The sequence below is a fragment of the Lagenorhynchus albirostris genome, chromosome 10 (assembly GCF_949774975.1).
Source record: "Lagenorhynchus albirostris chromosome 10, mLagAlb1.1, whole genome shotgun sequence".
In the NCBI taxonomy this organism is placed as follows: domain Eukaryota; kingdom Metazoa; phylum Chordata; class Mammalia; order Artiodactyla; family Delphinidae; genus Lagenorhynchus; species Lagenorhynchus albirostris.
In genome coordinates this window covers 47,482,560-47,497,921 of record NC_083104.1, presented here as the reverse complement: position 1 = coordinate 47,497,921, position 15,362 = coordinate 47,482,560, and the positions used below count along the sequence as shown (strand labels likewise).

The 15,362-nt window shown below is 52.6% G+C and overlaps 1 protein-coding gene across 2 annotated transcripts in view; it reads left to right on the top strand.

Moving 5' to 3' along the window:
* The first annotated feature begins 3,033 nt into the window (after window positions 1-3,033).
* ACVR2B (activin A receptor type 2B) overlaps window positions 3,034-15,362 on the top strand; it is a 34,797-nt gene continuing 22,468 nt past the window's right edge. Inside the window, exon 1 of one of the 2 annotated variants that reach the window (XM_060162319.1) lies at window positions 3,034-3,085. In XM_060162319.1, the coding sequence (XP_060018302.1) occupies window positions 3,034-3,085 (52 nt within the window). Of the gene's footprint in view, window positions 3,086-7,869; window positions 8,003-15,362 lie in introns of those variants that run through there. The other variant, XM_060162318.1, reaches the window with a different exon arrangement.

Sequence of the window (15,362 nt, the reverse complement as noted above, 5' to 3'; positions counted from 1 at the left end):
CCACAGCACGTGCTCTGCAACAAGAGAAGCCACCGCAATGAGAAGCCCGTGCACCGCATTGCAGAGTAGCCCCCGCTCGCAGCAACTAGAGAAAGCCCGTGCACAGCAACAAAGACCCAATGTAACCAAAAATAAATTTAAAAAAACGAACAAAAAACCCCCCAACACATCCAGCATCAAGCCAGTTCTCTTCCATATATATTATCACCACCTAGCATCTCACATGTGGACCACTGCAACAGCAGTGAACTGAAAGAGATCGTGACTTGTCACCTGCTTTCATTCTTGCCCAGCTAAAATACATCTTCTACATAGCAACTGAAATTATCTTTTAAAATGGAACTCACGGGCTTCCCTGGTAGTGCAGTGGTTGAGAGTCCACCTGCCGATGCAGGGGACACGGGTTCGTGCCCTGGTCCGGGAAGATTCCACATGCCGCGGAGCGGCTGGGCCCGTGAGCCGTGGCTGCTGACCCTGTGCTCCACAACGGGAGAGGCCACAACAGTGAAAGGCCCGCATACTGCAAAAAAAAATAAAAAATAAATAAAGGAACTCACTTCACATTTCGCCCCTTCTTCAAAATCCTCCCGTGGCTTCCTGAAGCCCACGAATGTGTTTTTGAAACCAACTTGCTGATGGACTGAATATGGGAGGAATCAAGAATGACATAAAATTTCAGTTTGAGCAATTGGCTGGTTATGCCATTGATTCAGACAGGGACAACTGGAGGAGTAGCTTTATGGGGTAAATGAGGAACTCTGCTTTAGCTAGGGCAATTTCGAGATACCTGATAGGCTGCCCAATAGAGATGTCAAGTAGGGAGTTGGTTATACAAATTTGGAGTTCCCAGAGATGTCAGGGTGGGAGACACAGATGTGTTGGCAAGTTGGACCACCCTGAGCCTTTATTGCGATACCCGACTTGATGTGAAGCAGAAGAGAAGAACCAGGCAATCTAATTGTTGGCACACGGATTATAGTCGCTACCTTCCAGTAGGAAGGAAGCAGTGACTTATCTTCCCTAGAAAAGACATAGTTGCTTTCCTTGCCATCATGCGTCTATCAGTATAGCCTCCTATAGTCTATCAGTGACTCCAAAGTGTGGTCCCTGAGGTGTTCCTGGTGCTGTGGAAACTGGGGGTGGTGGACCCTCGTTTCAACTTCAATCAAGGCAATAAACGTTCTACAAGGTGGAGTTTTACATAAGATTTCGTTTGAATAAGATTCCTGATATTTAAAATAATGCAAAGTATAGCCTCCTCACATTTCCCCCCTTATATATTTAGCCTCCTCACTTTTGGTGTTTTTTTTAAATACTTTTTTATTTAGCTGTGCTGGGTCTTAGTTGTGGCATGTGGGATCCTTAGTTGTGGTGTGCGGGATCTTTTTAGTTGCGGCATGTGAACTCTTAGTTACAGCATATGGGCTCTAGTTCGGTGGCCAGGGATTGAACCTGGGCCCCCTGCATTGGGAGTGCGGCATCTTAGCCACTGGACCACCAGGGACGTCTCCTCCTCACTTTCTGTAGAAGGAAACTGAGGCTCAGAAGCGAAACAACTCAGACTTCCAGGCACCACCTCCTGCCTGGCCGCTCTTGCCCTGCTCCGAGAGAGGCTGTGGCAAATCAGGAGAGGCGGGAGGACAATTTCTGTATCCGAGGGTTCTGCGCCTCATCCCCGAGCTGTGAGGGGGCTTTCCCTCTTGAGCTCAGCATGCCCCCTCCCAAGCTCTGATTGTGGTAAGGACGGAGGAATCTGAGACAGAGAACAACAGGCCCCCAAGGAGGAAGCTGGGGAGTGAAGAGGATAGCCGAGACATTCGCTACACAAGTTCAACTGCGGGGACCAGAGGCAACTGAGAAGTTTTGAAGGTGCAGAGTGCAGGGGTGGGGAGGGCAGGTGGGTGGCAGTGCTTAGAACATTTGGGGTAAGGGTAAAGAAGAAAGTTGCTATAGGCCTTTTTCCACCTGCTGCTGCTCTGCGGGGCGGGGCTCGCACCCTCTCTCACTTGGATGGGTCCAATTCCAAGATCCCCAGCTGTGCCTTTGTGTGTGTGTGTGTGTGTGTGTGTGTGTGGGCGGGGGGTTGGGTTGCAGACGTGGGGGACCACTTGTCATTTCAGAGAAATCAGACTTTTTTCTGCCGAGTAGTTCATCCATCAATAAAGACACGACTCCTGTGGTTCACTGTGACCCCCATCTCAGGTGGGGAAACGGTGGCGCAGAGGGGAATTCAGGCCAGAGTCCGGGGGCAGCCCAGCACTCAGGGGTCGCACGGCAGGCTGCGTTCGGGAGCTTGGGCTCCATCCAGCGCGCGAAGCAAGAATCCCGGTGCCGCGGCCCCGGGGTCCCGGGGTCCCGGGGTCCCGGAGTCCCGGGCCCAAACCGCGATCTCTGCCAGCTCGCCCTGCCTCGCCCTCCAGTCCTGCGGTTTGCACGCGCCTCGGGAACGGCGCGGGCGTGGGGCGGGGCCTCCGTGTTGTTGTTTCTCTGGGGCCCCGCCCCTGAGGGGGGCGCGGACCACGCGGCCGGAGGGCCCGCCTCCCACCCCCTCCCCTCCCAGCTCGCCCGCCTCTTTGTATCCAACATCCGGGTTTCCCCGCTGGCTCGGCTCCGCGGCCGCGGCTCAGGAGCCATTTTGGACTCAGTTCAGCTCCCCTCCCCCCACCCCTCCCCCCGTTCATGGCCCCTCCGGACTCGGCCCCTGCGCCCCGGGCCCGGGCCCAGCCCCGCCGCGCTATGCCTGAGTCGGGCGCGCCCCGGCCTGCGCCCCGCCGCCGCCCCCCGGCCCCCGCGTCGCCCCGGAGCCCGGGCCGAAGCCTGCGTCGTCCGCAGTGGCCCTGAGCCCGGCCCCGCCGTCCGGCCCTTGGAGCCTGCACGCTGCCCCGGGACGAAGGCTCGGGAAGCGCGCGGGGAACAAGACCGAAGGAAGGAGCGGGAAGAAGAGCGCAGCCGCCGCCGGGCCCTGCGCGCCCCGGGAGCGCCGCGCGGCCCTGCCCGCGGGCTCCGGGTGTCCGCGGGGCGGCGCCGCGGAACATGACGGCGCCCTGGGCGGCCCTCGCCCTCCTCTGGGGATCGCTGTGCGCCGGTAAGGACGGGGCGCGGCGTGGGGGGCGCGGGGCGGCTTCTGGCGCCGTGCGGTGTTTACCAACAAAGGGCGGGCCCGCGGCCTCCTCGCCTCACCACCTGCACCCAGCTTGCATCTCCCGGGGCGGGGACGGAGGGCTCGCGGGGCGCCCTGCTAGCTGATCTTGGGGGGATGATCTTGCCTGTGCGGCGGCCTGCGGGGCTCCGGTTCGCGGAGGCGACCCCAGGGTCGGGGTTCAGGCTACACAGGTGCGTGGAACTGAGGGAGAGTGAGAGAAAATCCCAAGCATGAGGAAGGTGGTCAAGCGGGGCAGGCAGATCTAATACGGGGGGTAGCGGGACTGTAGGTGCAGCAGCGGCTGGGGGCAGGATTGCTTGACCCTCAGAGCCACTAGGTGTAGCGAAGCGACGCGGGCCGCTTCACACAGCCCGGGGGAGTCACTTGCACCCCATCCCACCAGCGTCTGCGTGGTATTCCCCCGGAGGCGCGCCGTTGGCGCCAGCTCCTACCTGCGCCCGCTTTCCCTGCGGCGCCCCGGGACGCGAGGTGCAGCCACCCCGAGGGACTGCTTTGTTTTGGGCTCCTGGGAGGGGAGGTGGGGCGAGAAGACAAACCAACAGGTCCCTATTCGTTCTGGCCACCGGGAAGCACGTGGCGGGGGTGGGTGACCCTCGCGGCCAGCGCTCGGCTCGCGTGAGGGTGTTTGAGGGTGTGTGGTTGCGGGTGTATAAAGCGGAGTTCCGCTGGGAGACCGCTTTTCCCCCAGGCCGAAGCACTGATTTTCCTCTTCTAGCGGTGCTGGGACGCGCCCTGCTCCAGTGTGCGCGCAGGGACGGGCTCCGCGCTCGGCTTCGGACGGCTGCGGGTAGCCCTGGGAAGCGTGGGGAGCCGCGCATTAAAGCTCCAGGGAGAAGCCCGGGGCGGTCTCAGAGGCCGGTGTGCTGCAGCCCGGGAGCCTGGTCCTGCGCGTCTTTGTTCCCAGCCCCCATTACACATGCAGCGCGGGTCCCCAGACGCCCGCGGTGGCAGCAGCGTAGAGTCTGGGAAACCCGCGAAGGGCGGGGCCGGGCGTGCAGGGGCGGGGCTGGGATCCCCCGGCTGCTGAGTGGGTGGGGAACGCGCATCTCCAGCTCATCCCCACTCCCACTCTACGCGCCTCCTTTGCAGTGTAGCAGGGTTTAGCTGTCGGCACCGAAGGCAAGTGAGTTCTCCGAGTGGGGCTTTGGAGTTGCGTAGCCTGAGTGCAGGGACCAAAGGATAGAGACCCCTTAGTGGTACCTGGGCACAATATGGAAAGGGTGTCATGGATCTTTTGGAGACATTTCCTTTGTCGTAGATGCCGAGAGTTGGTGGTGTTGAACCTGTTCCTTTCTCTGCCTTTTAAGTGCTGCTTTGAGCTGCTTTTCCCCAAGAATGAGATCTCTGAAGTGAAAGGAAGACATTGGCCTCTAGAGGGAAGGGCTGCAGCCTGACGACTTACTAGGCACGCAGCAGCTCACCTGACTGTCTGTGGATCCCTCCTGTAGGTGCTGGGCTTTTCCAAGACCATGTCTGCAGAGGGGGCCTCCTCCCAGGACAAGGACAGCCTCAGACCAAAACCCTCTCCCTAATTATCGCTGTCTGGCTTGGCCAGTCTCAGGTCCCTCCCTGATTATGCGGGCCAGGGCCAGGGTGGGATTGGACCCCTGGAAGGACTGTATTTCCCTTCTCTTCCCTGGCTTGGGCAGTGCTCAGCAGTGCATCTTGCAACGTGGGGCAGCCAGAGTTAGGACAGAGTCCACCAACCTGTGTTCCTGCCCTGGAGGAAAGTGGGGGTCACTGGGTGTTTCTAGTGGTGACACCAGCCAGTCCTTTGGTGGCCACTGCCCTGACTTGTGAAGAACTATGGGAAGAGCCTCGACAAGCCCAGGTGGGAGCAGAGCTGGCCCTCCTGTTCCTTTGACTTCCTTGATACCCTTCCTTCAAGTTCCTGGCTTGCTGTTTAGAAGTACCACCACTCCCTGCAGCACACAGTGCCCTTGTAGAAGGAGGATCTAGAACAGCACTGTCCAACGGAAATATAGTGTGAACCACACATATAACTTTAAATTTTTCTGGTATTTATGTTAATAAAAGGAAAAAGGAACAGGTGTGTCTTAGTCTCCTTGGGCTGCCTGTGTGACTTAAACAACAACTCATTTTCTCACAGTCTGGAGGCTGGAAGTCTGAGGTCAGTGCGCCAGCATGGTCAGGTTTTGGTGAGGGTCCTCTTCCTGGCTTGCAGATGGCTGCCTTCTCACTGCATCCTCACATGGGCTTACCTGGTGCTTGGGGTGGGGAGGTGGGGGGTTTGTGGGGTTTTTTTTCCTCTTCCACTAACCCCATCATGGGGGCTGCACCCTCATGAACCAGTCTAACCCTTTGCAAAGGCCCCGTCTCCAAATACCATCGCATTGGGCATTAGGGTTTCAACGTACGAATTTTGAGGGGACGCATTCAGTCCGTGACAAGGTCAAATTAACTTTAATGGTATATTTTATTTAACCTAATGTATATAAAATAATCATTTCAACTTGTAATCAGTATTAAAACAGATATTCTCCAATTTTTGTACTGTCATAAAAATCCACTCTGTATTTTATACTTACAGAGCATCCCAATTCAGACTTTGCACATCTCAGATGCTCAGTAGTCTCATTTGGCTAGTGGCTACCGTATTGGATGGTGCAGGCCTAAAAGAAGAGGCAGAATTGATGCTGCAATAATGGTCCAGGGTACTTGTTACAAGATCAGTGTTAGTTAGTTTTGCACGTCTTCTGTATTCTGTGCCTGGCCCAGTGTCCTTGGGAAACAAGTCATCTGGCTCTTGCCTTGCAGTGGATATCCCAGACACACATCTGTGTATCCTGCAAGAACTCCTGACATCTGTCTCTGTACTTGAGGTTTAGATCAGGGCCTGTGGGTTGGAGAGTGTTCTGAGTGAAATGTCAGGAGCCGCTGGCTGGGGAGGAGGACCTGATTCCTGTCTGTCACATTGGGAAGTGTAGGCCTTGACTGCTCCAAGCTGTCCTCATAGGTGGGCTTCTCTCTGACTCAAAGATACTGTCCATTTCCTCAGGGGAGAAGTGTGTGTGGAATGAGTGAAGTGACCCTCAGGCCCAGTGTAGTGGTAGGTGTCAAGGACACGGACCACAGAGTCATGGGCTGTTGGTGCCCTTCCCCAGGGAAGGGTGTCCTCTGCTACCTGTCCTTGTACCTGCTAAGAATTCCAGACTCTGCCCTGTCTGGCTGGCTGGGCTGCCCTTTGGGAGGAGTGGGCACCCTCCTCAGCTCTTAGAGATGCTTCCAAGGTAGATGAGGTAAGAAACTCACCCAGACTCCCTGGCTCTCCACCTGGGTGAGGACATAAGATCTGGAACCCCATGGCCTCCCACAGCTTGGGTGGGCTGCTGTGGTGCACTGCTCTGCAGGGTCTTTCTGGGCATCTCAATTCCCAAATAGCACCTGGACTTCCCCTGGCGCTTCGCCTAAGGAACTTCCTTTCTAGGGAGCCCAGTGAAGAGTGCCCGTCGTACACCATGGGCCCCTTTGAGAATCTCATGAAAGCTGTGGACCCTTCCCCCGCAGAAAATAAATGCAAATAAGAAAGAGAACCCATGTGAGAGTATGTGCATACGTTGTGCACACTCGCTGTTTGTACTGATACCAGCTAATTATGGCCCCCTGGATTGGACTCCCTGAAGGCCTGTCTGCCCTGGCTGCCCTGCCCATTGTACCAGTCCTGGCCGGGGGCTATGCACTGGGCAAGTTCCCACACTGCTGCCTCCACCTACCCTGTTCTAGCCACTGGGCATGACTTCTCCTTTACTTCTGCCTTTTGTGACCCTGCCCAGTGTTCACATGCCACCCCTGATCCACCCCCCACGCCCACCCCTTCCTTCAGGAAGCCCTCCCCTGAGTGCCTGTGTACTGCTACCTGGGAGCTTAGGGTAGTGCAAGTGAGGACCAAGAGACATCAGGTCAGAGTTTAGATCTACTTGCAGATACTGACCTGTTACCAGGGCCTGGGATCTGGGGGCTTAGGTCGGGGGGAGCTGGTCTGGGTAATACTTTTGAGAATGACACTGGGTAGACAGCCCTCAGGCAGGATCCTGGCTGGGTAGACCTCATTCTAGAGCAGCGTTTCTAAACCTTGACACTGTTGACAGTTTGGACCCCATGATTCTTTGGTGTGTGTGTGTGGGGGTGGTGGTGGAGGGCATCTTGTGCATTGTAGGATGTTTAGCAGTATCCCTTGGCCTCTACCCGCTAAATGCTAGTAGCACTTCCAATCGCGAAAACCGAAAATGCTCTGAGTGGAGGGGGCACAGATCACCTGATTGAGAACCTGATCTAGAATGTTCTCATGCCTTTAAAGGGACAGAGAGTTGTGGGCGGTGGGGTTAATGGATAATACCACCCCCCGCCGCACACCGCCCCCCCCCCCCATCGGATTCAGGGTGGGAGGTTGGATTCTCAAAACCTAGGAGATTCCTGCTTCAGCCTCAGGGTTTGGTTTGAACTCGTGGTTTGGGAGTCCTGCTGGCCACCGAGGAAAGAATCCTGGCGTCCTTGAGTTTTCTCAGAAGTGGTTCGGGTTTCAGGGAGGCGGCGATTGTGGGTGGCCGGGCAGCCTGCCTGCCGCCCCCGCCCACCACCCTGACCGCGCCGCCAGGTTTGCAGCGCGCCTCGCCCGAGGGGCCGGGGCCTCTGCGCCGCGCGGCGCCCCTGTGCGCGCACCTGGCAGCCGACGTGGGCCTAGCGGAGCGCCGGGCATGCCCTCCCCGCCGAGCCCAGCAAGCGGGCTGGCTGCCGGGCGCCCTGGGGAGGCGGCGCCGCCCTGGGCCTGGAGCTCCGAGCCCGTGGACCCTGGGGCGGGGGCGCCGCCTCTCCCCAAAGGTACGGGTGCGCGGCTCCACCCTGGCCGCGGGGAGGTGCGGTAGACTGCACGGCGGGAGACGGGACTGCGCCCCGCACCGCGCGGGCCCAGACCCCGGGGTTGATCTCTACCGGCGCCTGTTGGTTGTGCTTGGCAGGCTGGCAGCCCGTGTTTGTCCTCCGCTCCTCCCCCCACCTACTCGTGGCTCGGCTGGGGAGCTTTATGGGGTCTCCTCTCTGATCTTGAACTCGGCAAAACACAGCTTGCTGAACTGGCAACGGATTACAGACGCTTCTTAGAGTAGGAGGAAGCACTCCCAAAGCTTCAGTTTCCAAGTTCTCCATGTCGCTGGTGTGTGAAGTGCTTATTTTAAAGGTTTTTTGTTTGTTTGTTTGTTTGTTTGCTGGGGTTGAGACTCTGCTTCCATCTCTTGGAGTCTTTCCAAAGTGGACTTTGTTGCCATCTCAGGATTCTTTATTTTTTTCCCCTTCCCTTCCATTCTGTCACCTGTTCTTTGTTCCGGAATAGACACCCACCCCCTTGTTTGGGGCTTCCTTTTTGGCCTTTCTCCACCAGACTCAGAAGCCTGCCATCCCAGCCCCACAGGTGCCTGGTCCTTGAGGTCCTGGTGGTGCTGCTCCTGGAGGCCTAGGTTGTTGGGTGGGGGCGGGGATGGGGGAGAATAGAGTCCGCTGCCCTCTTCTGAGTCTGTTTTTAAAGTTTCTCAGTGCTGTTTTTGTCTGAGACAATGGTAGGTACTGGAAACCAACTGGTAATGCAGGCCGAGGTTGTTTGGGGGTCAGCTGTGCCTCCCCTGGCCCAGGATCAGTCATGGCTTCCCGCATTTGGACAGCCCCATGCCTTGCCCTGGTTATCCCAGTCTGGCTGTACACATACATGCGCCTTTTTCAAACTCTCTCAGGGACTGGCAGCCCTAGCTGGGTGTTTTCATTCATGGGCACGTGATTGCTGGGACTGGGGGTTGGAAAGGAAGCCTGCCCCAGTGGGCGCATGTGAGTCCTCCTCCCAGGGGCCTTCTAGGGGCTGGGCCTGCCACTCAGTGGGACTTCTCCTCTGCCTGGTTTCTGGGCTGGAGCTGAGGCGTTCTGTGAGGTGAGCGCATGTTCTTGTTTGCAAACGTTTCTCTACCGACTATTTCAGTTCCACTCTGACAACCAAGGAGGCTAAAATTAGTTCCGGGGAAGGAAAAGGAAGGCTGCTTGGAAACCCAAGCCCTTGGCTGGAGGATGGAGGAGGCTGCTTCCTGGGGCTTGGGCCCAGCATTTCGGAAGATGTGACCAGACAGCTGTTGTCTGTCCATCTGAGGAGAGGGAGGGGCCCCTGCTTACCTCCTAGACCTGAACCAGTGAAAACAGGAGGCTGACTTGGAAGCTGACGCTCTTGAGTGTTGATGCCAGGATGTTTTTTCCTTCTGGCTTGCAGTGGTGCCCAGTGTTTTTAGGTATGAGGACAATGCCTCTTAATGTCCAGTGTCATTGACAGTCCTCCTTCCCCCTTCCCCCTCATTGATTCAGAAAGCATGCATGAGTTCTCAGAGCCTTGGGCTGGCAATCATGGGTTAAGAAACCCTTACTTTATATCCTGTTTGGGAATTTCCTTTTTACCCAAGTTTTACATTCCCTTCAGGTGCTCACAAGCCAGGCAGACCAGGGCCTTCCTTGGAACTGCTGGCTTGGTTGGGAGTGTGGGTGGGAATTGGAGGAGAGCCCTGTGGTCCAGGCCTCATAAGTAGAGCCCTTTGTGCCCTGAGGGCAGAGGAGATCAGGGTTCATCTGCAGCTGGGGCTTAGAAAATAGAGGGGCAGAGAAGTTAGGTGAATTCTGGTTTCCCTTCCCACCTGGCTGGCCCCTCCTGTGAACCCGCTATCTGAGAGTGGGTCCTGCAGGACTACGTGGGGGAGGAGAGCCAGGGCAATGCGGTCCTGTCTCCCCTACCCTGAAAAACCCCTCCCAAGTCTGCCCTCATCCAGGGGTCTCCTGGTTAGCCACCCTGACATATAGTTGAGTGGTGGTCACATTGGCCATAACTTCTTTTCCCATTTAAAATTTTATTAATTTTTAGTTTTACAAGTAATACATACGGATTCAGTTGCAGAAATTTAGATATTACAGATAAAACCGGGGTGTCTTACCAGCCTGGTCCGCCATCTGAGTCCTCCTCCAGAAGTGAGCCTTCTCAGGTTGGTGGATAGCTTCTAGACGTTTGACATATGTATCTATAGAAGTACTTAGAGAAATAAAGCTTTTTTTTTAACCTAAAATGGTATTACTCTTTTTCAAATACTTAGCTGAAATATAAAATATGTATAGGATAGCGTGATTATCATAAGTGACATCTTGAGGAATTTTCACAAACTGAATATGCTGATATAATCAGCATTCAGATCGAGAATCAGAAATTTACTGCCCTCTCCCCAAGCAAGCCCTCTCTTGCTCCATTCCAGTCTCTACCCCTAAACCCCTAAGGGTAACCACTATCCCGACTTCTAACAGCATATGTTATTTTGGCCTGTCATTGTGCTTTAAATGAATGGAACGTTACAGGATGAACTGCTTTATGTCCATCTTTTGCTCACCATGTTTTGTGACTTGCGTCCGTGTTCTCGCGTGTCATGGCCTTTTTCTTTTAGCTGTGCCGTGCGGCATGTGGGATCTTAGTTCCCCCAACCAGAGGTTGAACCCATGAACCCTGCATTGGAAGTGCAGAGTCTTAACCACTGGACTGCCAGGGAAGTCCCTGTCATGGCTTTTTAAACTCAGAGATCTGTTCTGGCAATCTTGTTAATGTATATGGATCTACCTCAGTCTTTTTATTTATTTATTTACTTTTATTTATTTATTTTTGGCCCGCTGGGTCTTCATTGCTGCTCTTGGACTTCCTCTAGTTGCGGTGAGCGGGGGCTACTCTTCGTTGCGGTGCACTGGCTTCTCATTGCCGTGGCTTCTCTTGTTGTGGAGCACAGGCTCTAGGCACGTGGGCTAAAGTAGTTGTGGCATGTGGGCTTCAGTAGTTGTGGCTCGTGGGCTCTAGAGCTCAGGCTCAGTAGTTGTGGCGCACGGGCTTAGTTGCTTCGCAGCATGTGGGATCTTCCCGGACCAGGGCTCGAACCCATGTCCCCTGCATTGGTAGGCGGATTCTTAACCACTGTGCCGCCAGGGAAGCCCCAGGACATGTGTATTTTAAATTTTGATAGATATCGAGAAATGATTATACATGGTTATACTGTGTCTTGGTGGTGGTGGTGATGGTTGTGGTGTGTGTGTCCTGTGTAATGTTAGATTATAGAGGTTGGAAATAGCCCACCTGATGAAGGGTGCCCGGACAGGGAGGGTGCTCACTTCCACTGACCTGGTATCTCAGGAGCGCCAGAGAGGCTGCTTCCCATGTCTGAGGCTCCTCCTGGTTACTGTGCCAACAAAGGGGAGGTGGCAGTGGACTAGCCAGGATATGGTCTGGGTTTGGGGTGGTTGTGCATGTGTGTGTCTGTGTGTGCTCACTAGCTAGGCTCCATGCTGCCTCCACCTCTCAGAGAGACTGAGGCTCTTGCCGAAGGTGGTGGGGAGCAGGGCTATACTGGTGCACCCTGTGTGTTTGACAGGCTCTGGGCATGGAGGGATCCTGAAGTCACGTGTGATGATAATGGTGGTAGGAGGTATGGGAGAAACTTGTAAAAGAATTATTTTAGAGTCTGGTGAGAGGCTTTTCACACCAGAACGGGTTCTGGTGAGCTTCAATTCCTGGCTGAGTGTGTGCCGCGTTCCCTCGCACGATCTTCTGCCTTAACTGGCTGAAGAATTAAAGAAGACAATTTGAGACGACTTGTTCTCCAAAGCACCTGCTTTCCTAGTCCCTTCTTCAGCATGCTCTCTACTCTTTCACTACCATTTTACTGGGATTCCTTGTGTGAGCTCCCATGTCAGGCCCTGCTCGTGGAGTTAGGTGGAAGTGGGTTAAGGGTACTGTTTCCAGTGTAAATGGTGTCCCAGTCAGCTTTCCCACATTGTACAGGTGATGTGCACTGTCTGTGTATTAATCAGCTCAGGCTTCTATACCATGGAATACCACGGACTGGGTGGCTTAAACAACAGAAATTAGTTTTCACAGTTCTGGAGGCTTGAAGTCCAAGACCAAGTTGCTGTCAGGATTGGTTCTTGGTGAGTCCTTTCTCCTTGGCTTGCGGATAGCTGCCTTCTTGCTGTGTCCTCACACAGCCTTCTCTCTGGGTGTGTACACTCCTGGTGTCTCTTCTTCTCTATAAGGACATCAGTCTTGTTGGGTTAGGGCCCCACCCATATGACCTTAATTGACCTTAATTGCCTCTTTAGAGACCTTATTTCCTAGGACAGTCACATCGGTGGTTATGAATTTTGGAGGGCAACACAATTCAGTTCCTAAGGGTCTGAAATAATAAAGTTGGTTGAAAGTGAATTTTCCTCTTGAATTACACCTTGGAATGGAAGTTACTGTTTTCAGGACTCTGCTTTGGGGTCAGTGTTCTTCTCAATTGACACTTTCTATGGGTAGTCTTATCTCTACACTGGTATCTCAGTTGCTGTGTTTGTGTAGAGGTATCCCCTTTGGGTACTATATATGGTCCTGAAAATATATCTAAAACCTGGGTTAAAAGTAGATATGGAGATTTCCTCTTTTGATGATCAGGACCAACCCTCTTTCTGAAAGCACCTGAAAAGATGGACAAACTGAGAAAACATCTCTGGTTGAAAGCATTGTACAGCTATCTGTCAATGCTGAGACCTACCAGGCCAGGATATGTGTGAGAAAAGAGGGCTTGGGTGGTGACTTTTACATTTGACTCTGTTTTCAGTTCCATACAGGCACCTGAAAAGCTGAGCCTTGCATTTGATAGCCTTGGGCTAGGAAGACAGGAATTGGAGTTCTAAAGAGAGGGTGGGTATAGTGAGCCCCTCTTTTTGGGTTGGGACCCCAAAGATGTAGAGGTGAGGGGGAGGCAAAAGAAGACAAACTCTAAAGTGGAATGAAGATGTGAGATGGTAGAAATCATGTTGCTTCTCAGCTTTCTCCACAGCCAGATTAGGAGTCTGTGCGATCAGTGGCCACTTGTTATATTTGCTTTCCAACTTCAGAACTTCATTCCTGTGGTGCTTTCCCGTTCTTTTTGTCCTTAAAAACCTTTTCTTTGCTGTGGTTTTAGTGGGGCTACAGGAGAGAGCAAAAATAGCATTTGTGTATAATCCTTGCCCTTTACCTGGAAGCTCTCTCACCACTGTCCTTCAGGAATGATGGGCCCTGGAGAAAGGCAAGTGTTTCAGAGAATGGCCCCGGACCCACACCTTGTTCCGTGGATGGTGCCAAGGAATTGTTTACAAAGTTCGAGGTTGGAAGTGACTTGAGGTGACCTAGCTTGATTCCTTGTTCCTAGGCTGATAGAGCTCCTTTCGTCACCCTTGGGGATGGCTCTTGAACTTCCATTTCTGGCAATAATAGTGAACAAAACAGCTGAGAAACCTCTTCATACAAGACACATAGAAATGCTGGATAAAGTATAGCAAATATCCTTTTTACTTTTTTTTTTTTTTTTTGCGGTATGCGGGCCTCTCACTGTTGTGGCCTCTCCCGTTGCGGAGCACAGGCTCCGGACGTGCAGGCTCAGCGGCCACGGCTCACAGGCCCAGCCGCTCCGCGGTATGTGGGATCTTCCCGGACCAGGGCACGAACCCGTGTCCCCTGCATTGGCAGGCGGACTCTCAACCACTGCGCCACCAGGGAAGCCCCAAATATCCTTTTTAAATGTATATGCATGATTGCATGTATAACAAAGTAAGGGACAAGCAAGAGTGGGCTGGAAACTAGAGCTGTACCGCTTCACTGGTTAAAGCTGCTTTTTCCTGGGGGACTTTGCCACTCTCCATAATTTAGAGGTGTGGGTTTAGTAGCAGTGTGTGAGGCACAGGAGATAAGATGTGGAATTGAGACTGAGGCTCTCACATGATAAGACTTCCACAGCATTATTCATTCAGTGAAAGTATGGACTAGAGGGAGCATTCTTTTGCTGATAAAGGGAATAGATAATAAAATTGTTGGTTGGTGGGGGGTGGGTAGTTTCACTTGAGAATTTGTAACCATAGATCTGTGCTTCCATGAGCTTGGAGTTGGAGTATATACCATCTGTGTTGCCTGGGAGTTAAGTAATTAAAGTGATTCCAGATTGGTAATGTCCTAGAGAATTTGGCAGAATTTGGCAGAAGCAAAAATATAAATTATCTCTGGAAGTTTGCCCCCTCAAACTTGGCTTCACTTTTTATTCCCACAGAAAAGGCCCCCACTGAACACAAGCGTATCCAAAAACAGAATCCAAAATTCCAAAACACACAGGGAAACAAGATACCATGAGTGAAATCATCAAAAGTAACAAGTGGCAGAAATAGATGTTCAGGAAGTTAAATTATGGAATTAGAAGTGAGGGATTTGGAAGTATGACAAAGAACAGAAGTATCAAAATTGACCAAGAAGGTTTTTTTAAAAATAAAACTTCTAGGGACTTCCCTGGTGGCACAGTGGATAGGAATCTGCCAGCCAGTGCAGGGGACCTGGGTTTGATCCCTATCCGGGAAGATCCCACATTTACGGAGCAACTAAGCCTGTGAGCCACAACTACTGAGCCTGCATGCCACAACTACTGAAGCCTGTGTGCCCTAGAGCCTGTGCTCTGCAGCAAGAGAAGCCACCACAGTGAGAAGCCTGCACACTACAAAGAAGAGTAGCCCCCACTCGCCACACGCACAGCAATGGAGACCCAATGCAGCCAGAAAAAAAAAATAGAACTTCTAGAAATAAAAAAATAGATTAATTGAATTTATAAATTAAATAGAAGAACTAAACAGCAGATTAGACCCAGCTAAAGAGAAAATTAATGAATTGGAAGTTAGACCTGTGGAATTATCTGTAATGGTGCTTAGACACAGAATTGAAAATTGTGAAAGCAGAGTTAAGAGACTGGGAATGGTCTGATACTTGTAATAGGAATTTCAGAATCATAGAATAGGGAGATGGCAATATTCAAATTGATAAAAGCCAAGAATTTTTCAGGATTGATGAAAGACATGAATCATCAGATTAAAAGCATATTCTTCCAAGCAGTACAAAGAAATTTAAACATGGACTTAGACACATAGCTCATAGTGAAAGAAGCAGACCTAAGAAAGCAGCCAGAGGGAAAAGATAGAGTATGTACAAAGTTAAACTAACAGTAGACGTTTCAGCAATAATGATGGAAGCCAGAAGACAGTGGAATAATATTTTCAAAATGCCGAGAGAAAATAACTCAACCTAAAAGTTTATGTTCTTCTAAACTGTCAGTGAGGAAAAAGAACAAACTAA